Genomic DNA, 26606 nt, shown 5'->3' on the forward strand with positions numbered 1-26606 from the left:
TGTCTCCTGAATGTCTGGGGGCCCACTGATCACGATGAGGCACAGACCCAATGGGTGACTCTGGGTAACATGGTCGCTAAGAGAGATATCGCGCGATTGTGGGGCTCCGTGGGACCCCCCACATTGACCGCGTGGAAAGAAAATATGGACTGGAGTATGCTCAGGGAAAAGACAGTATATTGCGCTAGAGGCCGCCCTCGGAAGTGGCATGCCATCTGGGGGCGGTGGAATCAATACAGGGGGGGAATATGTCTTGCCCCTGATTTGGATCCCCCCCCGAGGAACAGCTTTCTTCTTGACATTCTTTCCAGCTCAGTATATAAGATGTGATGGTTAATTGACTTCTTGGGCCTCTGCTGTCCCCCTTCTTCCTCTTATCACAGTACTGTGACTGTTAGATGATTGGGGTCCGGCCTCCCCTGGGGGGCTATCACCATGGGCATTCAGTGTTCTTGCCTTGCTGGGGTTTGTTGTGTGTTTGTGTTTATTTAAAAATGGAATCTTTTCACTGCTCCTTTAATGCAATGTGGACGCTTCTTTGTCCTTCTCTATCGAAGCTGCCGAACCTCCGGGTTGTCGGCTGAATAGCTGTGTCCAGACTCTTGAAGAAATAAAGGTTTTAAAAAAAAAAAAAAAAGTGCAAGCTAAATACAGTATAGAGTAACCCAACCACGCTTCGCAAAATCATACAGTGTGTTTATGATGTGCAAAAAGCATAAGATAAGCTTTATGTTTTGTATGAGAAAAATATTTCAACCAGAGCTTAAAGAGAATGTGTGGAATATTTTAATGCAACCAATGTCAATTTTTTTTTTTTAAAGATAAAGCCATTGCATCAGCACTGTTTTTACAAGAAACAGAAGTCTTTTCCAACAATTTTGTAAAATGATGCAGATCTATGCTCAGGTTTTTCCCTAACGAATGTAAAAAGTATGAGCATGTGTTTAAATCTACTTTATCTTTTGTTTGGGGGTGACTAGTTTAGTTTTCCAAAAGACAGGAACGTAGATAATGAACAAAGGGCTTCCGGCGTGGTAGCTTTTTTTTTTTGCTTCCGTAAATGATTTCCACTGCCTCAACCTGATGGCATCTCTGTGCATGTTGCACGTCAGCAGCCTTCCTTAAGTAGCACTACCAATTAAATGATTACGTTTCAAATTTTGTTGATGATTGGCCCCAAATTTAAAAGTCAGTATGCATGAAGCAAATAACGCATACCTAGAATGTAGAAATATACAGCCTTGATGCACAGGGACCTGGAGATATAGGGTTATAGTGAGAAAGTGGCATAGCGCGGAGGGCTGAGGGATAGCAGGCATAGAGAAGTATAGTTTAAGATAATGGATACCAAAGAAAATGCACAGAGGTCACTGAGAAACAGGCTAAAGACAAACAGACCAGTGAACAGAAATATACAGTGAATGGAGGGATGTGTAGTATAGATAGAGGATATATAGAGCGAGATGGGATAAAGAGTGCAAAAAAAATGTGAAAATATAATTGCTATTGGAAAGTGTGAGACCTGGCATTTCTTGGTGTGATTACACTTGACTTTTTGCCTCTACCTCCTCTATTTTTGATGCTGTGATGGATTTCGTTTTGCCAACTTAGATGCTTTAGGCACTTTGTCACTGCTGATCAGTGTCAGAGTGCAAGTGCTCCCTGTGTAAAGTGTAATGGTAATTGGTTGTCCATGATTGGTATGTTTGCCTTACTAGTAAAGTCCCTAGTAAAGTGCACTACGTGTGCCAGGGCTAGTAATGCAACTGCTACTAATGGGCCCGCAGCACTAATTGTGCCATCCACACAAGTAGCCTTAAAGAGGCAACTCAGGCCTGCCATTGCAGTGCCTGCCCGCAGTTTGTTAAACAGCCATGTTGTCCAGACAAGTGCACCTACTTGCCAGACCTTACCCATCCCTTTCTATGCATATCAGTCACCCCTATGGTAGGTCCAAGGTATCCCCTGGGCAGGGTGCAGTGCATGTGAAAGGTAGGACATGTACTAAGGTGTGTACCACGTCCTGACAGTGAAATAATCTCCATTTCTTTCTTCACTGTTGAAAGGCCATCTTGCCCATAGGACAGAATGGGGAGGCTGTGTAATATGTTTTCCAGCCTATCTTCCCAAAGGCTTAAGATGTAGAGGTGAAGTTTAGTATGCCTGAACTCACAATTCAATAACACATCTTTTTATGAAGGTGTTTTTTGCATTGTGTGTTTAGAAACCACTCTTTTATAAGTGGCTGGGTTTTTGTGCTCTACCATTTCTGTGACTCTGCCTGGTTGTGGATTGACTGTCTGGAGCTGAAAGTGATAGGATCTGGGGAATGTCTTGACCCGGGGGAGGAGGTGAGACGGCAACAGGCTGACCTGCATCTGGAGTGTAGGGGGAGGAGTAGCCCCTAGAGGTGAAGAGGCCTGGGTTGCTGCCATAAAACAATGATCCCATCTCCTGCCGAGTGATTGAGAATCCAGACCACCACTAATCAAAGGAAGAAGGTGTCACTGGCGGGGAGGCATCCAGAACTGGTTTGGACAGTGGTCAGTGCCCCCCCTGAACACAAAGACTTCAAAGACATTTAGAGGTATAACTATGAGAGCAGAAGCCCCTGAACTTTGGACAAAATGGATTGATCAAGTTTGAACAAGTCTGACGCTACTTCGTGGTCAAGAGGAACCTTTGGCAAGGAAGAAACAACTGAAGAGACTGAAGGAAAGGACTGACCCTTGCTGTGTGTTCTGGGGCTGGCCTGCAGTTTGCTGTTTTAACCAAGGAGAGGCTAAAGAGACTTTGCTGTGTGCTGTGTCCCCCCGCTTGAAAGGACTTTGCTGTGTGCTGTGTCCGGAAGTAACTTATCCCAAAGGGCCCGAGGTGAGCTGGCTCCCTGTTGCGGAAACTCGGGAACACAAAAGTTTCCAGGAGAGTCTCAGCGACGCTATGTGCATGTGCTTTTCACAGCCTGAGCCCTTCCTGAGGATTGTCTTGTGATCGTGTGCACCGGAGTTCAAGTGCATCTCAGCGACGCTGTGTGCGTGTGCCCTGTTGCAGCCTGAGATCTGCGTAGCATCAGCGGCCCGGACCGGTAGCCCCGGAGGAGCTGAACCGCCGGCCCGATCCCGCCATTGCCAGAGAGGGACCTCGAACCAACCTCGTCGATGAAGGGCCCTAGTCCCACTGCCCGGAATTCACAAAGATTGCATCGGAGGCCCAAGTCACTGGAAGGGGAGAGATCGAGGCTGCACCCCCCAGGTAACGTGTGTCGACACCTGGGGTGGGGTGCGTGCTCGGAGAGAGACGCTCTCGGCCTCTCCCATTCCTGCAGCGCGAGCCTCTGCTTCGGCTCCTTTCACGGCCCGTAATTGCCAAAGGAGCGGCAGTACCAGGGCCGGAGTGCGGAGCTGCACTTTTTGTTTACACCATACCTGTGTGGGGGCAACTGTTGACAGAGGCTCACTACGAGCCAGCACAAGTGGTGGAGAGACCGCCTAAGGCACCGTGATCGGTGCTGGAGTGTATTACGCATTGCATTATTTCTGCAGAACGAACTACCTGATTGTCGTATTACACATTGCATCGTTTCTGCATAATGAACTACCTGATTAGTGTATTACGTATTGCATTATTCCTGCATAACGAACTGCCTGATTAGTGTATTACGCATTGAATTATTTCTGCATAACGAAGTACCTGATTGTTGCGTTACGCATTGCATTATTTTTACATTGCAAAGTGCCTGATTCTAGCATTACGAACTGCATTATTTTTACATTGCAAAGTGCCCGATTCTAGCATTACGAAGTGCATAGCATTGCAGTAGAACTGCAGTGGAACGTTTAGAAGTGCTCATTGATATCGCCAGAACTTACAAGGGCTGGCTGGCCTAACAACCGGCCAGGCCAGAAGGGATATTACAAACACACATATGTTGGATTTATATTGTGTGGTCTTATCGTATATCTTTGTATATCAATTTATACTCGTTTTTTTATGAAACTCGCGTGGAGTCCATTTGTGGTGTCATCATTGGGTTGCTGTGAGCGTGGTTGCAAATACTTTACACATTTGCCTTGAAGATAAGCCTGGCTGCTCGTGCCAAATTACCGAGGGGGTGAGCGGGAGCTATTTGAGAAGGTGTCCATCCTTTCCCTGACGTGGAAACGAGGGTTCCTATTTGGCCTAAGCTACCAACCTCAGCCAACCAGGGATCTCTGGTCTAGCAGAAAGGTAAAGTGAAGAGAAAGAAACTAAGTATAAAGATATAAAACAGAGAGAGAGCAGAGTAAGCAAGACCGTTAGAGATATTTGGAGAGAGAACTGAGAGGCATAGAGAATATATAGAGAGAAAAAGGATGAAAACAGTGAGGCTTTGAGAGAAAGAGTGAGAATGTGCAAGAAAGAGATAAAGAAAGTGATGAGATAGAAAGATACTTGGAAAGATAAGGGAAAGGCAGAGTGAACATAGAGACAAATGTCACTGAGAGAAAAGAGATATAGAGCAAGAGTGAGATGGAGATTGAGAGAGAGCGAGGCAAAAAGAAAGTGAAAGAACCTGTCCAGATCCCATAACTGCTAGAAGTATTCAGTGTGTGTCTTCTATAGAAAAGTATGTGTTGTAACAATGGGGACTGAAACGAGCAGGTTTAAATCAGTAAACCAGATTAGTCCTTTGTGTTTTTAACAAACACATGGACTGTTATCTGAGCTGCATAGTGAACAGGGAGAGAGAAGGCATTCTAGTTGCTAATTACAGAAATAAGTGTGTTGTTTATATAAAGCCGTAACAAATATCAGCAGTGGGGAAACCCGATGCCTTAGGTGAAAGGTGGCTTGTGAAACATGAATTAAGTATACCGGAGCACAGGTACAAAAAGCAATGACATATTCTGTGCCTTTCTAAACACTGTGTCCTTAGAGGCATATGTCTGTAACCCGTAAACCTCACAAGATAAGTGTCCTGGTGCTGTCAATAGATCGGATTTGGTATAATGGCTAGAGCTGGTGACCTCGGAGCTGGGGAACCAGGTTCGAGTCTCAGCAGGGACGCTGAACATCCTGTGCTTCTGGGCAAATCACTGAATTTTTCAGAGCCTCACAAAATGAATGTGTCAATCTGTAGCTCAACTGGTGCTCATAGTGTGAAGCCTCTGATACCTTGAGGTCGAGTTTCCCCAATAAGAAAAAGGTTAATCTCCTACACAAATGTATGTTTTCTTATTCGCGTGAAGTCTCCTTTCTAATGTAATGTGCCAGACTCCCCTAAAACGTCAACATTAGAAATATATTTTGTTTTCTAACATAACCTGCAAGATAAGCACGTTCTTGTTGTAATTCACACACATAAGTGTGCCTTTTTTTAAAAACGTAACTAATAGGAGTAGTGCTGTTTATTTTTGTTGGAAAACTGTAACTAATAACAGCAGTGGTGAAACACGATCCGTGGAGTGAAAGGTCGCTTACAAAACATCAATTAAGTATACCCGAGCTGAAACACAGGAACAAACGAAACCTTCAGTGCCTTTCTCTTTCTGAAGAACAAGTTACTTACCTTCGGTAACGCTTTTTCTGGTGGATACAGTATCTGCCTGTGGATTCCTCACCTTGTGAATATCCCCTGTGCCAGCATTCCACGGCACTTTTTTCCCCAGCTCTCTACGCCGACGTGGACGTCATAATATATCAGATCTGCTCGCGACTCCGTATGACGTGACCGGAGCCATAAGAGAGCCACGTCGGCGTGATGATGTCAGTTCCACCCATTTTTTCCGTGCCTCCGAGGCGAACAGGTAGACCGACAACAGATTAAAAGTATACACAGTATACAACATTCAAACAAATATACATAGTACATATACAAAAAGGAAAGGTAAGGAACAAACACATTTCCTAAAAGTGTACCAGATAGAAAGGAGACACAATATAAAACACATGCCAAACAAGACATCCTTTAAGGTATACAAAGGTGGACAACGGGGAGGCGGGTGGGCCAGTGAGGAATCCACAGGCAGATACTGTATCCTCCAGAAAAAGCGTTACCGAAGGTAAGTAACTTGTTCTTCTGATGGATACATCTGCCAGTGGATTTCTCACCTTGTGAATAGATTCCCACAGCAGTTCCCACTCCCGGAGGAGGGTGTCCACCTTCCTATACCAAAAAGTCTTGCAGGACAGAGTGCGCAAAGTGGCCCTCCCTCCTCATCCCAGAGTCTAAGCAATAATGCTTTGCGAAAGTATGGAGGGAGGCCCAAGTCACAGCTTTACAAATGTCTGCCACAGGAACACCCCTGGCCAAAGCAGAAGTAGAAGATTTAGCTCTAGGAGAATGAGCTCCAATACCCTCCGGAGGAACCTTACCATCAAGGGTGTAGCAGATCTTGATGGCCAGGATGATCCATCTGGACAGAGTGCGCTTGTGCACTGCTTTGCCTTTAGATTGTCCAATATAGCTCACAAACAGCTGATCGTCCAAACAAAAGTCCTTAGTTCTGTCTAAGTAAAAGCTCACAGCTCTTTTTGGGTCCAGTCGGAGAAGTCTTTCCTCCTCCTTGGAAGGATGAGGAGGTGGATAAAACACAGGGAGAGTAACGGACTGCCCCAGATGAAAGGGAGTAACTACCTTAGGTAGGAAAGCAGCCCTGGTCCTAAGACCCATCCTTTAAGAATGTAAGGTTAAAAACGGGGGTTTTGAACTAAGAGCTTGACGCTCACTCACCCTCCTTGCCGAGGTTATGGCTACAAGAAAGACCGTCTTAAAGGACAACAGCCTCAAAGGACAGCTATGAAGGGGCTCAAAAGGGGACCCCATCAAAAAAGTTAAGACAAGATTAAGGTCCCACTGTGGCATTACAAAAGGAGTAGGTGGAAACCTGTTTGTAAGGCCTTTGATAAATCTTAGTACAATAGGAGATTTAAATAAAGACGGCTGATCTGGAAGACATAGAAAGGCCGATAAGGCCGATAGATAGCCCTTGACCGTGGCCACAGCACAGCCCTGCTGAGTCAAGGATAGAGCAAACTGAAGCACATTAGAAAGATGGGCTTTTAAAGGATCAATGGATCGCTCTCCACACCATCTTACAAACTTAGACCACCTATATGAGTAAATGGACTTGGTGGAGTGTCGCCTGGCCGATAAAATAACATCCACCACATCAGGCGGGAGAGAGAAGGAACTCGGGTTGCCCCGTTCAATCTCCAGGCATGAAGGTGCAGGCTCTGGAGGTGGGGGTGAAGAACCTGCCCCTCAGACTGCCAGAGGAGGTCTGCCCTGAGAGGGAGACGGAGCGGAGGGTGCGATGAGAGGTGAAGTAGATCTGTGTACCACACCCTTCTTGGCCAATCCGGAGCGACCAATATAACTTGGGCCCAGTCCTGGCGAATTTTCCTCAGAACCCGAGGAATCAAGGGTATGGGAGGAAACGCGTAAAGGAGTTGTGAGCTCCAACTCAACTGAAACGCGTCCCCCAACGCCCCCTGCATCGGAAACTGGAGACTGCCGAATGACGGGAAATGCGCGTTCTCGCGGGTGGCAAATAGGTCTATCCGAGGAGACCCCCACGTCCGAAAGACGTGACAAACCACCTCCGGATGAAGCCTCCACCCGTGGTCGACGGAGAACTGCCGACAGACTGTCCGCACGTACGTTCAGCACCCCGGCCAGATGATTCGCCATCAAGCAAATACGATGATCCTGAGCCCAGGACCAGAGCCGTAACACTTCTCTGCAGAGACGATACAACCCTACTCCTCCCTGCTTGTTGACATACCACATCGCGGAAGTGTTGTCCGTCAGGACTTGAACCGACTGAGGAAGGCCTTGAGCGCCAAACGTATCGCCCGTAATTCCAGAAGGTTGATGTGAAACAACCTTTCCTCTGGAGACCAAAGACCCTTGATCTCCAGATCCCCCAGATGAGCACCCCACCCCAGGGTGGAGGCATCCATTATCACTGTGGCCACCGATGGAGGTAGATGGAAGGCCTTTCCTTGAGACAGATTGCCCTCCACGCTCCACCAAGACAGATCCGCTGCAGCTTCTCTGGAGCTCCTGATCGACTCCCTGAGATCTCCGTTGTGCTGATACCACTGCCTGCGGAGGCACCACTGGAGTGCCCTCATGTGCCAGCGTGCATGGTTGACCAACAGAATGCAGGAGGCGAACAGAACGAGTAGGCGAAGGACCTTCAGAACCGGAACAACCGCTCCATTGAGGAATAAAGGGATCATCTCCTGAAGGTCGAGAATTCTTTGAGGAGGAAGAAATGCTCGACACACAGTAGTGTCCAGTACCGCCCCTATGACCAGGTTGCGTTGAGAGGGCACCAGGTGAGATTTGGGCACATTGATCGAAAAACCCAAGTCGAATAACAGCTGAGATGTTACCTGCAGACGATGCTGCACCATCTCTGGGGGCTCTGCTTTCAGAAGCCAGTCGTCCAGGTAGGGGAAAACCGGAATCCCCGACCTCCTGAGTTGAGCAGCCACCACTGCCAATACCCTTCGTGAAGACTCGAGGTGCGGTAGAAAGACCAAACGGGAGGACCGCAAACTGGTAGTGTTGCGACCCAACCGTAAAACGGATATACTTCCTGTGCGACTTCAGGATTGGGATGTTAAATCCTGCAAGTCGATCGACACGATCCAGTCTCCTTGCAGCAACGCTTGAAGAACCTGTGCAAGGGTCAGCATCTTGAATTTCTCCTGCTTCAGGTAAAAATTCAAAAGTCTGAGGTCCAGGATTGGACGCAATCTGCCGTCCTTTTTGGGAATCAGGAAATACCGGGAGTAGCATCCCTGACCCCTTTCTTGCTCTGGAACCACCTCTATCGCACCTTTTTGTAGCAATGCAAGAACCTCCTTCTGCAGAAGAAGTAGATGGTCTTCTGAGCAAAAACATTGGCAAGGAGGGTAAGGGGGGAGGAAATTCCCAAAAGGGAAGGGCGTACCCATTCTCCACGAGGTTTAAAACCCAAAGGTCCGTCGTGACGGATTTCCAACCTCGCAGAAAGTGGGACACCCGACCCCCCACAGGTCTCACATGATCTAGGATGGGGAATCTAGGGCTGCTTCTCTGAAGCCTCATTGGTAGCAGAGGAGGCAGAAGATGAAAATGGGTTGCGTCCAGAACCTCTCCGGCCCCTTTGCCTTCCTCTATATGAACTATAGAGGGGATACTGCTGCTGCTGTTGTTGCTGTTGTTGAGGTTGACAGAAGGTACGAAATGAAAACCTCCCAAAACCTCTATATTTTCTGAAGCCAAATCCTTTAGCAGGAGTCTGTAAACCCAAAGACTTCGCAGTAACCCTGCTATCTTTAAACCTTTGCAAGGCAGAATCGGCCTTCTCCCCAAACAGTTTTTCTCCATCAAAAGGCAAGTCAACTAACGTGGCCTGAACATCCGCAGAGAAGCCGTAAGAACGAAGCCAAGCTTGCCTTCTAGTGGCTATCGAAGACCCCATAATTCTAGCCACAGAATCAGCCGTGTCTAGACCCGACTGAATAACCTGCCTTGCAGCAGCTTGAGTGTCCGTAACAACCTCCATAACCTCCATTCTTCCAGCAGCTTAGGGGCTAATAGCTTCATCGAGTCCATCAGTGCATGAACATAGCGCCCCAATAAGCAAGTGGCATTGGTCGATTTAAGAGCCATGCTTCCAGACGAAAAGACCTTTTTGGCTGTTTGATTGGTCTTCTTAGAATCCCTATTCTCTGGTGTTTGAGGGAAGGCACCTGACGATTGCTTCGAGCATGAAGCTTGCATCACAAGGCTCTCTGGAGAAGGGTGAGAAGAAAGGAAGCTTGGATCTCCCGGAGCCACCCTGTATCTCCTTGCCACTTGTCTGGATACTGCAGGCGAAGAAAGAGGCTTGCGCCAAACGTCCAACACTGGCTCCAAAATAGCCTCATTAAAAGGCAACAGGGGCTCTACAATCGACGATGGTGAATGTAGGACTTCAGTCAAAAGGTTTGGTCTATATTCCGCAGAGGGCAACTGTAAGTCCAGCAACTCTGCAGCCTTTTTGATGACCGAATGATAAGGGGCCAACTCTTGTGGTGGTGAAAACCTAGCAGAAGAATGCTCCCATTCCGGAGTAGTATCAAGACCACTAGCATCCTGAATGCCTTCAAACTCATCAGATGATCCACCAACCTCACCTTCCTCCACTTCCTCCCTATATCGCTCCTCCTCCAAAATCCTCTGGGCCTCTATTCGAGAACGGATCCGAGGACCCGGCGAATGTGGAGTCGGCGGCGCTGGAGGAGTAGGCGGCGCCGGGCGTGGAGCAGATGGAGTCGGCAACGGCGTCGAGGGAGGCTCCGAAGAAGGCAAACGATCCAGACAAAGCGGAGATGGATCTCCAGACGGCGCCGGGAACTGCCATGAAGGAGCCATCGGCAAGAAGGGCATAAAAGGAGCTTGAGCATAATGCTGCGGCACTCCCAAAGTGTATGCCATAGGACCCACGGGACCAGATGGTGCGCCGGATGGGAAGGCAACCCTTTGAAAAACACCATACATCGCATTGAGGAAATGCGTTGGATCCGCACCCGGAGTCGGGAATTGCGGGTATGGGTTTGACCCTGGATCCGGTCGAGGAGTTTCAGGAACCGGAGCCGAAGTGTCCTCCACTGGCGCCGCAGGCTCAGCTGGCACCGGAGAAAGCTCTTCCTCCTGATCGGGATCGGCGTCGGAAGCTGGAGACTCCACTGGTGCCGGTGACTGCGCCGGGGACCGCGCCAGAGTCAGCTTCGGCGAAGGTGTCTTCTCTGGAGACATACGAGAAGGGGAAGGAGATGGAGAAATAACTTTCTTGCTTCAACACTGAGGTGACGGCGACCTCGAAGCCTTACTCCTCGACGATCGGCGCCGAGAGCTATGCTTCCCCTTCTTATGATGTTTCTTCGACTTCGAAGAGTGTGAAGTCGACGACTCCGGCCTCGACTTCTCCTTTTTCCTACCTCTTCTTTCCTTCTTCGCCTTGGCCATGAAGAGTTTCGCATACCCTCTCCTTCATGGCCTTGGGGTTCATCTTTCTACAGCAGGAGCAGTCATCTACATCATGATCTGAAGAAAGACACCACAAACAATCTTCGTGGGGGTCAGTAATGGACATGTGGCCCCCACATTCCCTACAAGGTTTAAAACCTGACTTTCTCGTCGAAGACATGGCTTATGCAGAAACAGTAACCCACTGCAAGACAACAAAATAGCAGGAGAGTGCTGGAAAACCGTTACGCGTCGACGGCGTGGAAAAAAGGGAACTGACGTCATCACGCCGGCGTGGCTCTCTTATGGCTCTGGTGACGTCATATGGAGTCGCGAGTGGAGCCGATGTATTATGACGTCCACGTCGGAGTAGAGAGCTGGGGAAAAAAGTTCAGTGGAATGCTGGCGCAGGGGATATTCACAAGGTGAGGAATCCACTGGCAGATGTATCCATCAGAACACTGTTTTGACTGACGCTGCAGATGCCCAGACGGGAGGGGAGGCATCACGCACTGTAACAGGAGGAAAGGTAAACACAGTGTGATGGGCAACAAAAAGATTCACTAGATAAAATCGCCTTCGAGGAAACCAAGCCCCAAAGGAGGGACAATTAAAGGGAATGACCCAATAAAATGGCAGTATTTCTGAATGGCACAACACATAACGAATGGCAATGATGGGCTTGGCAAAAGCCCACAGACGAAAAATACAATAGTCTTGCAGACAGCGCATGCGCTGTCTAGGCTCGACCTAAAAATGATACCTTATTCCGCTACACGAGTTCATTCAGAAAAATTGAGGTGAAAAATAGATGAATGGACAGAGCTTGTGGTTCACGCTACAGTTAGCAATATGAGGTGAGTCAGTAGACGCAAAGAAGAGCTATGCATCTGCTCAAATGGAGTACAGAAAGGTGAGCACCATATTAAGGACCCACTGTGGCATTACAAAAAGTTTGAGTGGAAACATATGGACCAGGCCTTTAAGGAAACGCATTGCAACAGGAGATTTAAACAAGGACGGTTGGTCAAGTAACTGCTAAAAGGTCGAAAGGGATGACAAGTAAAGTTTAACTGTGCCCAAGGCAAGTCCTTGTTGGGCTAAAGACAGCACAAAAAGCAGAATACCTGACAACTTTCTTGTAATGCGTCTGTATGGCAGGAATTATGCATGGCCACAAACTGGTCCCAACGCCCTGCGTAAACAGACTTCAAAGATGGACGCATGGTCGCTAAAATGACATTGACAACTTCGAGAGGGTGTATGAAGGCAGTCAACTGTTGTCGCTCAATCTCCATGCATGGAGGTGTTATGTTTTGTAATGTACCCCAATATAGGCCTGGGTAGTCACCTAACCTTTCACCTACATTTTCCCTGCCACTGTACTACATAACGGTTTTTAGTATTGAGCTTTTACCTAGTTAAGCTGCTGCATAAATGTTGTGTTGTTTTCCCAGAAAACTAGCTTCATTTATTATGCATGAGGATTCTCAGAATCACAGCAGGATTACCATCTTCTGTATAATAACTATGTATAAGGGTCATACCTTTCGCCATCCACGGCCGACATGACACAGCAAGGTAGAACCCCAGAGGGTACCTTTTGGGTATATATACACCATATCTTTGCTGGGGCAGGCAGAGGAGAAAGACTTCCATGCTGACACACTGACGCAAGTTGCTTAGGTTCCAGCATGCAGATGCTCCAGCTCGCAGTGGTCTGACATCCCTCGCGGGGTGTCCATCTCGAGACCAAGATGGGGTCCCACAGTCTCTCACTTCAGGTAATGGGGTTGGCTTCAGCTTAGGGGGATTCTTGGCTCTATACCTACATACATGCTAGGTACACTTAGGTACATCTAGTTAGGGTTGTATCGTTGGTGTACGCATTATTTTTGTCATGTATTTATAAACCTGCCTGTATTCATTGTTTTAGCACTATGGTAGGAATCTACCATCTATTTACTCTATTGGTGCTTATAATCATTTTATCTGTTTCTGTCTTATGGTTGTTTCAGCACACCTATTTTGTATTTGTATTTAGTTTTTATATCGCGCAGCTTTCACCCACCGGGTATCTTGGCGCGTAGACTGTGATGGAATAGAACCTTTAAACCAACAAGAAGTGCATCAGCAGAGACAGGTAGGAGGGAAGAGATAGGCTGAGCGGGAGCCCAACCAAAACTAGGGAAGTAACGAGGCCATAGACCCCTCTCTAGGGAAGAGCCAGGTTTTCAGATTTTGCCTAAACTCCATCAGAGAGTTAGCCTGTCTGATATTCAGCGGGAGTTCATTCCAGTAGCGTGGGGCCACATTACTAAAAGCCCTACCTCCCATTCTGGCCTTCTTAATCCTGCCAGTGTTTAACAGAAAAGCGTTCGAGGAACGGAGAGTCCTTTTAGGTTTGTACCAGGAGATCTTCTCCTGTAAGGAAAAAGGGCCAAGGCCATGTGCCGCTTTATAAACAATGCACAGGGATTTAAATTTGACCCTTTCCCTCATAGGAAGCCAATGAAGCTCTCGAAGCGCCAGCGTGGATGAAGAGTCACGTTTCCTGGTTAGCGCCAATTTGGCTGCCATAGACTGGACCCTCTGCAATCTCTGAAAGATGTAAAGAGGTGCTCCTAAATACAGAGAATTGCAGTAGTCCAGCCTACTCAAGATAATACCTCGAACTACCAGAGGTCTTTTTTCCATCGGCAGGAAGGGAAGAATCTGCCGTAGAGCTTTCATAAGAGCAAAGCAGACCCCCACAGTTTTTTTGACTTGCGAAGTCATTTGCAGATCATTATCGAACATGACCCCCAAGTTCCGCACCGAAGTCACAGGGACAATGGGATCCATATCTGGGGCCAGTCTAAGATCAAAAGGCATATCCCTTACTCTCGCTGGGGAACAGTAAATCACCTCAGTCTTGCCTCCGTTGTATTGCAGGGAGTTAGCCCTGAGCCAGTCCGAGGTCTGACTCATGCATTTCTGGAATTCATCCATATTTAAGGCATCCTTTCCCTCTAGTGAGAACACCAATTGGGTGTCGTCCGCATAATTGACAATATCAACCCCATGCGCCTTGATGATAGGAATTAGTGGCTGCAAATAGATATTAAAAAGAATGGGGCTGATGGCCGATCCCTGGGGAACCCCATGCTCCACCAAGGTCTTGCTGGAAGTAAAAGGGGGCAGGGAAACCAATTGTTGTCTCCCTGTGAGATAGGATCGTATCCATCTCAGAGCACATCCCTTAACTCCCAAATTTTACACTAGAATGACGCCGGTTCAATAAATGCTTATCGAAAACATCCCCACCATTTATTCTGTGTTTCTCTCTGAGACAAAGTGAGCACGAGTGACTGAGTAAAAAGTACTGTACAGTTTCCACGATCCCTGATGTGACAGAGTTGTCATGTTTGATAGTTGCCAAGAACTATTCTCTCCTTGATAAGAGGCGTTTATAGTGGCACTGTGAGCTAGCTGGTATACAGGCGAACGTACTTGGTAGGAGTGTCTGGAATCAGTCTGGACACCAATTCCACAGTCTGTGTTGTCTAAATGCGCAGATCCTATATAGATTTATAGCAACTATACGACAGAGGTGTAGATTGTGCAGGCGTGGGTGCAGGTCCCTGTCCTACTGCTATGACAAAGGATTCTCCCAAAGCGGAGGACAGATGCTCCTGGCAAGAATTTCCAGATATTACACTCTCCTGGCCGAACCCAAAGCCCCTAAAAAGATTTGGACCCTGTCGTTCCTGATAATCTTCAGAACTCTGGGCAGGGTAGGCAGCAGCAGAAGGGATCAGGAGTCTCATGATCAACTCTAGACTGACTAAGCCTTACTTGCAACTTCAATGTGTAAAAATATTGACACTCGCATTCTCAGCAAAAGCAAAGAGATTGAGCCAGGGCTCTCCACATTACTGGAAGAAGCCTTGTGCCACCTCTAGATGTAGCTGCCATTCATGGTCTGCCTGGCATTGGTGACTGCATCTGTCAGCCTTGACATTTAAAGATCCTGTCAGGTGGTTTACAACCAGGGAAATTCCCGGCAGACTCAGTCAGTTCCAGAGATAAAGGACCTCCTAGAACTGGACTGAGGACCCCACTCTACCCTGCTTGTTGCAGTGCCACATAGCAGTGGTGTTATCCTTTGGAACCTGAGCCACAATTACTTTGATGGATGGTAGGAATGCCTTCAACAAAAAGTGAAAGGTCTGACACTCCAACAGATTGATGTGAAGGTGGGTTTCTGCCAGAGATCAGAGTCCTCTGCTCTCGACCCCTCATAGATGACCTCCTCAACCCAACAGCGATGCATTTATCACCAACGTCAGCTATGGATGGGGTAGGGAGAGGGGTCTGCAGCTGGTCCAATTGCGGTTGAGCAGCCAACACTAATGTTCTTTGCAGTCTCCTCCGAAATCTGGATGGAATCCGACAAGTTCCCTAGAAGCTGAGCTTTCTGATCCCAATGCAAGCCATCATGTGCCATCTGGCATGGTCCACTAGCAGGATGCAAGAGGCGAGACACTAAGACATCTTAGAACACTCACATTGAGTCCAAGGACCGGGGCTGACACATCGTTATTATAGCCCAAATGTCCTGAAGTCACTGATCCAGAGGAAAGGCTCGATGAACGGAAACCTCTTGCAAGGATTCAAGTGTAACTTCGGCATGTTGACAGAAAACCCAAATTTTTTTGCAGGTTTGCCAACATGCTGATATGGTCTGTGACTGACAATGGCAAGCCTACATTCAACAGCCAGTCATCACAGTAGGACACCACTGGTAACCCCAGCCTCAGAAGATGTGCTGGAACCACCACCATCAATTCAGGAACACCGGAGGGGTACTGATACAGTTGAAGGGCAGTACAGACCACTGAAAAAGCTCCTGGCCCACCTTGAAATGAGTAACACCTGTGGGTCAGCAGGATGAAAAAGAGAAAATAGGCATCCCACATATGCAAATCTACCATACAGTTTTGTAGATCCAAGGTAGACAGAACGTGGGCCATTTGAGTATCTTTTATTTGTAAGTTTTGAGGAAGAAATTAAGATGGTGAAGGTCTAAAATAGGACAAAGACCTCCGTCCTTTTTCAGCACCAGAAAATACTGGAACATCCAGGACCTATCTCGGATGCCGGGACGCTCTCTGTGCCTCTAAAAGAGCCTCGATCACCTGTGGCAAAATGGACCAATGGTCCTCCGACAGTCAGTCAGGTTTAAGTGGCATGTTCAGTGGGTCTGAAAGGAATGGTAGGGTGTAATCTATCGGATGTGATGCTCTGCCACCCACAAAGGTGATCCCTTACACTACCTTCAACAGGGTGGCCGTGTGCCACAGAGGGCAAGTTAAAGCAGCTTGGTGGCTGAAGAAGGGTGTGGGGAACTGAGTAGTGCGTTGCCCATGAGGGCCTGGAGAATGTTGGCCAGATCCTTGATGAAAGGACTAGGGGGGTCCTGTTGCTGTGGAGGTAGACCTTAGTGTTGTCTATGCTGAGGGAGTGTGCAGTGGCTCTGCTTTCCTTGAAGCGCTTTAGCTTTTTGTTTGCCTTATCTCCGAAGAGACCGGTGGCATCAAATAGCCGGTCCATTAGTGACGGCAGAACGTCACTTGAGAAACTCATGGATCTCATTCACTCATGGCGCTGAAGCACCACGCTGGTACCAACTGCCCTGTCCAAGCAGTCACTGGTGTTCAGCCCAGAATAGAGGATATACTTTAGTGTATTCTGACCATGAACGTTGCGGCAGAATTCTTCAGGGCCTATCGGCAAGATCTCACTAATTACATTCTACAACACATGGGATAAAGGGAGGCGTGGTTCTGAAGAAGTCTGTCCATGTTATAGGACTTCTGGCAGGATATAATTCTTCACTTGTACAGATAAAAGTTGGAGTTAAAGCTGTAAGCAGCCCGTCTTATCACAGCAAAACAAGCTGATTCCTCTAAAGAGTGACTGAGAGAGAGTTCAACCCAGTATCAGGAGAGGGGTCTATCCCATTGTCATCCTGAAAGTCTATAGTTGGATGCATCATTCTTGTCATCTTATCTTGATCCAGCATAGCCAATGGACACAGGAATTCGATTACATAGGTAAAAGCTGGAGAATGTATTCCTCAAAAGGGGACAAAGATCAAGATTGGAAGTCACCTGGACATCCAAGCAATTTCCCATGACAAAAGTGGGAGGATGAGGGAGAGTGAAATTCGAATCTTTAGGAAGTGTACATTGGATTGACACAAAGAGCCTGAAGCTCACTCCCACACCATGCCAAGGTGAGGAACACAGTCTTGATGACAAGGAGCTGTAAGGAACAGCTGTAAAGGGGCTTGAACGGAGTGCACATCATATAGGTCAGGAGTAGATTAGGTCTGATTGGGACATGACAAAAGAAGAAGGGGGAGAATGTGTTGCAGTCATTTAAAAAAGAAATCACACCACAACTGGTGAATTAAACAATAAGGGCTAATATGGCGACTGTAAGAAGGCTGAAGGCGCTAAAAGATAACCCTAATTGTGCCCAAAGTTGCTGGACAAGAGACCAAGCAAATAACAGAACCAAATTTGGCCTAGAGAGGGCCATCTGGCTAGTGCTGCAACAAGTCACAAATTTGTCCTGAAGACAGGCATATACAGTTTTGTTGAGGGATGCCCAGCTGCCAAGATGACATCAACCACCTTTGGAAGAAGGGCAAAGGTGTTCAGCCGTCACTGCTCAATGTTCAAATATAAAGGTGGAGATTTCAAAGGCCCGGATGCAGAACCCTGCCCTCTTACTGCAAAAGCAGCTCCTCCAGGAGGAACATCATGATTGGAGGAGATATGCTCAAGCCCAGGAGTTCTAGATACCATACTCTCTGTGCCCAATCTGGAGCCACTAAGATGACTACCTTCTTGAGAACTTGGGGCAGGAGTGGTATCAGCGGAAAGGCATAAAGGAGAGCCAAGTTCCACTCGAGATAAACGCATCTCCATGCGAGAGACGCCTTGTAAACTTCAAAGTGCAAAGATGCTGATTTTGCACATTCTCAGCGGTGGCAAGTATATTGAGCCAAGGTTCTCCTTATTCACAGAAGAGACCTTGCGCTACTTCTGGGTGTAGCTGCCATTTGCGACCCACCAGGCGTCGAGGGCTGAGCTCATCCGCCACAACGTTAGATGATCCTGCCAGGTGATTCCCCATTTGAACAATTCTGTGGTGCTCCAGACATTTCCAGAGGTAGAAGGCCTCCTGGTACAGGGACGGTGACACCCCCAAAAAGCCCAGCTTGTTGCAGCACCATATAGTGGTGGCGGTGTCCGTGAGCACCTGTTCCTACCTCCCTTGCTGGACAGAAGGAAGTATTTCAACCAAAAGTGGATGGCCCTCAGCTCCAGAAGGTTGATGTGGAGCCGGGACTCCACCGTAGACCAGAGGCCTCTGATCTCCACCTCTCTCAGATGACTGACCAAACCCAGAAGCGATGTATTAGTCACCACTGTCAGCTCTGGGTGGGGAAGGGAGAGGGGTCTGCCACTGACACACTTATGGTCCAGTAACCACCACTGCAGATCCTTTACAGTCACCTCCGAAATCTGAACATAGTCAGAGAGGTGGTCCCCTTGATGTTGGGTCCACTCGGACTTCAGATTCCTCTGCAGAGCTCGCAAATGTATTCTGATGTGCTCCACCAGCAGGATGTAGGAGGCCATCAGTCCAAGCAGCTGCAGAATCAAACTCACTGAAATTCAGGACCAAGGCTGAAAGATCAGGATCATAGCCTGAATGTCCTAGATTCTTTTTCCTGGGTGAAAGACATGAAACCAAACTGTGTCCAGAATGGTTCGAATGAAGGGGAGCATCTGAGAGGAGTCAAGTGTGACTTCAGCATGTTGATAGTACACTCCAAAGATGACAGGAGGTTATCCATAGTTTGGAGGTGGTTGACAACCGTTCGGGGCGAACCTGCCTTCAACAGCCAGTCGTTGAGGTAGGGAAAGACTGGCACTCCTGACCTCCACATGAATGCTGTCACCGCCACCATCAGTTTCGTGAACACCCAAGGGGTGCTGGTGAGATCAAAGGGAAGCACAGCAGACTGAAAAAGCACCTCTCCCACCACGATCTGCTGGAAGTGCTGTTGGGCCGGCAGGAAGGGTATATGAAAATAGGCGTCCTGCAGGTCAAGCGCTACCATCAAGTCTCTCAGGTCGGTGGGGGGGGGGGGGGGGGCAAGGCCTGGGCCAAGGTGAGCATTTTGAATACTTCCTTCTTGAGGAAGGCATTGAGTGGGTGCAGATCTAGAATAGGCTGTGTGAGTAACGTCTCAACAAACAGCTGGCATCAACGGATTGAAGGGCCAAGCTGGAAGATGAAAACTACTCAGATTCTCTATCAGGGGAGGTTGTAGAAAATGGGTTGGCATTAGAAAGGCTGTTGAAAGCTTGCACCACTAAGGTTTCTGGCAAGGGAGGTTTTGAAAAAAAGCTGGGGCGCCTGGGGCAGGACAATGAGGCCTGGTACTTGTCTTTTAAGTGGGGGTCAAAGCAAGGCTTGGTCCAAGCACCCAACAATGTATTGGTTAGTGACTCGTAAAAGGGGAGAAGGGGCTCAGAAGATGTTTGCCCCGGTTGGAGACCTTCCATTAAGACACAGGTTTTAACATCCAAGGTGAATAGTAGGAGGTCAAGAACTTCAGCCGCCATACTCATTACCATGGCGTAGGAAGCGGACACCTCTGTGGCTGGTCCATTAAGAGAAAAAAAGAGCAGTCTCAGGGGCGGTATCAAGACTATTCGCCTCCTGTGAGTCCTCATACCAATTGTTATCTTGGTAGGGTTGAAGGAACTCATCATCCGGATCATAATCATTATCAGAGTCAGGTCCAAAAGGAAGTTGAGAGTGTTTTCTAGCCTGCAGTAATTCAAGTGGGGGAAGCGGCACCTCCGGTGTATTCGGGCACGACGTCGATTGAGGTCAGACGGGCATCGGAAAGGACTAACGGAGCTTATTCTTCATGAGGTGAAGTCATCATTGACATTGATGTGCATGCGTTGTGGCACCAACAGAGAAATCGGACAATGAGCAGGAAGCAAGGTAAATGTGGGGGGTCCAGCTGATGTCAAGGGTGAACCCACTGGCATTATCCCATGTGGAAGGCTACTCAGCTCCCTGGGGCCTGAAGGCGTGCCATAGGGAGTCAGCAGGGATCCAAAGAGTCAGAAGATGGCTGTGCGGAACACTTTTATCTGACGTGGCATAACTCAAGGCCCCAGAAACTTGGGTTGTACTGGAAGCATCTTCAGATTTTGTTATGAAATTAGCCGATTTATAGAGTGAGATCGAGAAAGGTGGCATCACCCTCATGCATGCTCAGGCTAATGTGAGTGGCGTGAGGGAGTAGAATACCACTTCAACTTCTTGTGGTTCTTACTCTCACCTAAGGAGTTAGAGTGCAACAAAGACCAACCTCTGGAGCAGCTCTGTCGACTCCAGGAATTAGACCAGAAGTGCACCTTAAATACAGAGATGAACTTGTAACGGTCCCGTTGCAGAGTCTTCTAATGCTTTGTGCCACAGAATCTCCCCTTGCATTACCTGATGGCCTTTGGGTTCATTGACACGCAATCTCTGCAAAGCCTTTGAGTCGCAGTTCGACCTCAGGCACACCTGATGGGGATCCATGCCAAGCATTTGTTTTGAACAGTCCCTACAGGGCTTGAAACCTGTAGTTTTAGGGGGTAAAATCTCTTGTACATTTTAGAATTTAGTTGAAATGTCGAGGAAAGAGTCTCAGAGAGATGAGAGGTAGCGCCGTATCCACGTCTGGAGGTGCGGAAACAAAGGAACTGACATAAGAGCACGGGAGTCGCGCCTATACCGGCCCTATGTGTCATTTGCGGAGTGCAACAGAGTCAGTGTGAAGCTGCGAGGCGCCACCTTACAGCTTGCAGAGGTACTGCTGAAAAGTTTCTACATCCAGTCTGCCACCTGAGGAATATTCAAAACATGAGAAATCTGCAGCTAGTAGTCTCTATGAGAAACCAGCATCACAAACTAGAGGTCACTGAATAAGCAACCAACTCAAATATGTTACTTCAGTCTGCTATTATGCAGGAATTTTATGAAAAACTGGAGGTCATGGACCGGATACAGCTGGAGTCTGATCTGATATCTCACATAAACCATGTATGAAACTGTTCCTCTGCCTAAACGGTTCTACATGGTGTGTGGATTCACAAGTGGCTTCAAACTATAGTGCTCTCAATCAGCTCTTGATTGCAAACAACACATTCTAAAGCAATAATTAAATAAAGCAAGCAAGAAGCCCTTCTTACTGAAATATATTCATAAGCTGACATTGGTTGAAGTGAAATAAAAGCTCCCATGTACCTGTTGAACTATTTCCCAGATCATACAGGTTGTGTCCCTGGACCCAGACATTATATGGATTCCACAATGGTCTGTGGCTAAACAGGTAACAATATCTAGAAAGAGGGGGAAGAAAAAAGGTTATATTAGCTGAAAGCAGGGCTAAAGGACATAAGAAAACAAGGACCTAAATGAGATTTCTGTCAGTATTTTGTGAAAATGATGGGGGCTCCACACTGCCTCTGATGATACACCTAAAAAGACAACAATCAATAATGAAGGATCACTACTTCTACATCAACACCCGGGTGTAGGTGATCTAAAACCATGCAGAGGTCTTGAGCCAGGTCAATTTCCTGGGTGTGACAGTGTTTTCTGGATTACCAGAGTCTACGGCCTACCACAGCTCCCTGAAAGTATTCACCTCACTGCCCAGTGTACCTTTCCCTGTACTCCAATTTGTGAAAAGATTGCTCAGTTATTTGAAATACAACAACGACTCCAAGCAAAAGGCCTACACTCAACATTTTAGTCAACAAAATATTTGTATACATAAAATGAATAACATATAGAGATCTGAATATGGATTTTAGAAACTTCTCATAGAGTCCTGAATCTAAAATACCAATCAGTGCACACCAGGTATTAATCTCTATTACAATACCCTTCCTCCTCTTATATATACCAGTAGCAAAAAAATTCAAAATGCAATACATTCAGGAGATCGAAGAAGTAGTTTGTAAAATATCAACACACTCACAGGACCGGAGCAGGACTTTTGAAAATACATTTCTCCAATGCTAATTACTAAGGAAACCAAAAATAGTTTTCTGAAATACCAACAAAGGTCAGGGCAGAATTTCTACAGTATCAATCAACTCACTTCATAAAAACAAGCAGATTTTTTCTATAACTCTACATGACGGAACAAAAAGGATTATTTAAAATACCAGGTAACAATCTTCATGAATCAAAGCTGATCAAAACATACTCCACAAAAAGAAGGCTTTTCTTAAATAGCAATCACCATACCAAAGACAACCAAGCAAAAATGTCTAAAATGCGCATCAATACTACTGGCACAAAGTGTGCGCAGGTGCCCCACATAAAGGAACTATGGTAACTCAAATGATCCAGAACCAACCTGTGAAAGTATGCCTCAACCTAAAGCACTCCAGCACATTACTTATGCCTCAGTAGTATTTATTGGCTCCTTTTGCAGCAAAGAGTTAAGGTCAAAACCCTCTACACGACATACAAAACATAGGAGTGATCTGGAACAGGATACCTTCTGAAGCTTGTATCCCCCGGCCCCCCATGACACATAAGCTTGGAATTTGCGGAGATGGCAGAGGATCTGGGGAAAATGGAACACATTCAGGGGCAATATATGCGAACCCCCCTCGTCAGACTTAGAGTCCGAGCTGAGCGAATAAAGCAAGGACATCAGCATACCATACAGAATGACACAAACAGAGACTGGGGAGGATTGGTAGGAAGAGCTGTGAATACTGTGAATGTAATTGCATAACAGCACCAAAAAGAGTGTTTAAATTTAATCGCTATGATAATAATCTATGTCATGATACTGCAACCTTTATTGCTAAAAGGTGTCCATTTCATGTTAAAAAAAATTGTTTCAAAAAAAAAAAAAAGCTTGGAATTTGAGATTCAGCAGTGGCAGGTTGATACCAAAATACTTTTATGATTCAAAGAGGATTTTTGAGTGTGACTGCATTATTAATGCAGTTTCATTTCCATACCCTTACATTCTAGAGATCTTATAAATAGTTACTACGATTGTGCTCCATTACCCTCTTTTGGATTTCAACAACGTATAGCTATTGAGTATACAGGGTTCAGTCAATCTATACTGTGAGATATTTTCAAACTTTGATAGAATACCCTAATATGCATGAAATGATTTCCACAGCATGGCCCTTACTTACCCATGTGCCTGATATGCTGTCCAATTATTTTCCCTTTGGTGAGTGAGGTTATCCTGATACTATTGTCCCAGTGTCCTCCACTGAACAGCAGCTTTCCGTCATGTGAAACCACAAACAACTTGGGGGTGATCTCTAGGCCTGGTGCGAATGGGCCAGTAATACTTCGTTGGGTCCTGCAAACAAGCAGTACAAACATGATTATAGACAACAGGGCTTAAACATTATTTACAAGACCAACATACGTGGTATAGATACAAGCAGCACACTACTACACACAGCATATAGAGCTTCAAAACTCCCAAAAAAGAAAATCCAAAAAACACACGTTTTGTAACAAATAATTTTTACCGTATGTCACCTAGTATGCGCGAACCTGAAACCATCTACTGTGGTTATAAATATATATTACACTCTCATGTTGATATGTGACTGTGCTTACCCTTAAGTGGTCTAGTGCTTAATTGTGTTTTATTAATCGTCTGTTTGGAAATTTTACATTGTATTGTGTTGTTAATTGCTCTTTTATGATGAATTTTCATCGAATAAAGAATATTTGAATATTTGAATATATTACACTCTCTAGATTTCCATGTGCGGTATGTGGCATAATTTATTTGCATGTGCATTAAATATAACAAGTATTTAACCCTACCCAGAGAACACGGGGTTAAATCAGTGAAGTTTGTCAGAACCACATTAACAAGAGCTTGTGTATATGGCAGGAGTTGTTTTGTAAAGTGGGTATGAAATAGAATCTTTGAGAACATAAGCATGTTTTTCTCAAGTTAGTTAAGCGTTTGAGTTTTGCACACGCTTCCTTGTTTTCATACGCAGAGATTTTATTTGGAGCCAAGCTACCAAGACAGATTATTCCTTTTCACTTTGCCACTCAAAGACAATCCCAGAAGGAGAACCACCAGGTTGGTTCAGGGAGTCCACCAAGACTGAGCTTCCCCACTACCTGTCAGGACCTTTAAAACACTGAAAATTCTAGGAACATGTTCTTGCCACCTTTTGGGAACACATGTCTTAACTTCAAGCTGTCAGAAGACCATGCCAATTTTAGAAATTGAAAACCAAGATAAACAAATTAAGGATATATAGGACACGAAGAACAGTCCTAAACTAAAAATGGTACTAACAGAGTCCAGACTTAAACAATGCCTGGAAATCTAGGCCTTATTTGAAGCATTAATAGATGAGGCAGAGGAGCCAACTCACCAATGCAAGATTCCGAGCCCAGCATGGCCTATCATAAGCTGTAGGAGGGCTCACCATTGTTCTTGACTATGCCTGGGTCACAGTCTTAGATGAGGCCATGCTGCCTACAAACCCTAAGGCAAGCATGGGTCAGGATTCAGCAGTGGAAGCAACTCTGGAGCAGGTGGGAACTTGGGTCCCTGAAAACTATTGGGGTCTCTGTCCTCATTCTCCTTTTTTCTAAGAGATGAACGCACAGGAGATGGCTCAATCATGGAGCCTCCTACCTCAAGAATCTCACATAGGTAGCTTCCTTTAATACTTATTTAGCTGCTTTTAAGCTTCTTAAGTATGGGTTAGGTTCCTTCAACACATAAAAATTACCACAATTAACAGAAAGATGTTTTAGCATTTAATCAACAGCAGGAATGTACCAGCGATAGGGAGAACTACATACAAAGGTTATCATTATACCTGTTTCTATTGTATGCTTATTGCAGAGAGTAAATGTTGACCCTAAGGGCCCTCTTGGTAGACCCTAGTACCAAAACAGGCTCAAAAGGAGTTTAAAAGGATCAAGAAACAAGTGTTTGCTTGTTTACTGGTAGGGTGATTATGATTTAACCTGATGAAGTCAGGGAATAAATTTCAAAGTGCTGAGCCAATATAAAGAGGTATCTGTCTGCCTCCATCCCTTCTGGCAGCAATGGAATTTTGTGACCATCAGCTGTTTGCTGTAACCAGCTACTAGCTGCAGAGCAGTGGATCAGTTAATGCCTAATGAAGTGGGGCAAAGTGCAATATCAGGCTCAATATACAGTGCTCAATGTCATAAACCTGATTTGCTTGACCACAGTAAAGTGCTTGCATAAGCCAGTTCTAAAATCTGAAAAGAAGGGCGACCATAGCACCTTGATGACTTCTCGAACTCATCACAAGAGTGGTATGCCTACAGGTCCAAGTTTAATTACTATAACTATAACCCACTGTAACCAACGTATCCTACTTGTTGTAAGGCGCTCTTTTGCCTTCTGGTCATGTCAGCTCTATATAAAATTGCAAACATAAATAAATAAATTTTATTCATTACCATAGTCCAGGCACAAGAATATTGTGGCAATGGCTGCAATGTTTAGTCCATTTTTTGCCTAAAAGGTATGGATTTTCTAATGAACTTTAATTCCCAGTAGCAAGTGTTTACCAGAGGATTAACCTAAAGGACTAATGATAGGTCAGTGTTTGAAACTCAGGCCCCACGCCAACAAAGCAGTTGGTGTCTTCCTCTTGTTAGCAGCTGCACGGCAGGTCTTCTTTCTTCTTGATCTTCTTTGCAGTTTTGGAACCTGGAATCTAATGAAGGAATGTTCACGGTGCCACTAAATACTAAATTTAGGGGCGTTACAGGTAGGTAAAGGGCAGGGACCACTGGGTCCCTGCCCTGGGGTGGGTACACCCCCTATCCTGCCACTCTCCTGTGGGAGGGGGGCAGTGGCCGGCACACCCCCTGTCCTTCCTTGGGGTTTCCGGCCAGTCTTCCCGCCAGAGAGGGGGTTTAGAACCAGTAGGGGCCAGTTGCTGGGTACAGCAAGTGGCCTGGAGAAGCTCATGTCGAGAAGGCGGCATGTCTTTGAAGCTTCCTCTGCCCATCCTGGGGGAGGAGACCTAGCACCTCACCCAGGATGTGCATTGTTGCAGGCCCAGGAGAGAGGATGGCTCTCTACCCAGGGTCCAGCAACATGTCTGCTGTGTGGCAGCCTAGGCAGCCCCTCAGACCAGACGTGGATTGTAGGTTAGGTCCAGGGGGCATCTCTAAGATGCCCTCTGTCGTGCATTGTACATTAGATCCTGCACTGGCATCAATGGCACCCAACGCTGCTCTCTGGGGAGTAGCCTGCTGCTTATAAAAGCAACAGGTTGGTCTTGGCCTTCATCATTGGTCTGGGATAGGACCGCTCCTATCCCTAGCTCAGAGGCATCAGTCTGCACTATGAACTGCTTGGCATAATCTGGAGATTTTAGAATTGGTGCTGAGCACATTGCTTCTTTCAGGGTGTCAAAAGCCTTTTGGCAACTAACTGTCCAGTTAACCTTCTTGGGCATCTTCTTGGAGGTAA

At 46.5% G+C, this 26606-nt stretch overlaps 1 protein-coding gene across 2 annotated transcripts in view; it reads right to left on the minus strand.

Annotated features, from left to right (window-relative positions):
• Nucleotides 1-26606, minus strand: part of NBEAL1 (neurobeachin like 1) — a 978461-nt gene that overhangs the window by 61899 nt on the left and 889956 nt on the right. For both annotated transcript variants that reach the window (XM_085648956.1, XM_085648955.1), the window contains 2 exons: nt 23293-23465; nt 21365-21459 (listed from right to left, as the gene is read on the minus strand). In XM_085648956.1, the coding sequence (XP_085505082.1) occupies nt 21365-21459; nt 23293-23465 (268 nt within the window). The remainder of the gene's footprint in view (nt 1-21364; nt 21460-23292; nt 23466-26606) is intronic.

The sequence above is a fragment of the Triturus cristatus genome, chromosome 3_2 (assembly GCF_964204655.1).
Source record: "Triturus cristatus chromosome 3_2, aTriCri1.1, whole genome shotgun sequence".
Lineage (NCBI taxonomy): Eukaryota > Metazoa > Chordata > Amphibia > Caudata > Salamandridae > Triturus > Triturus cristatus.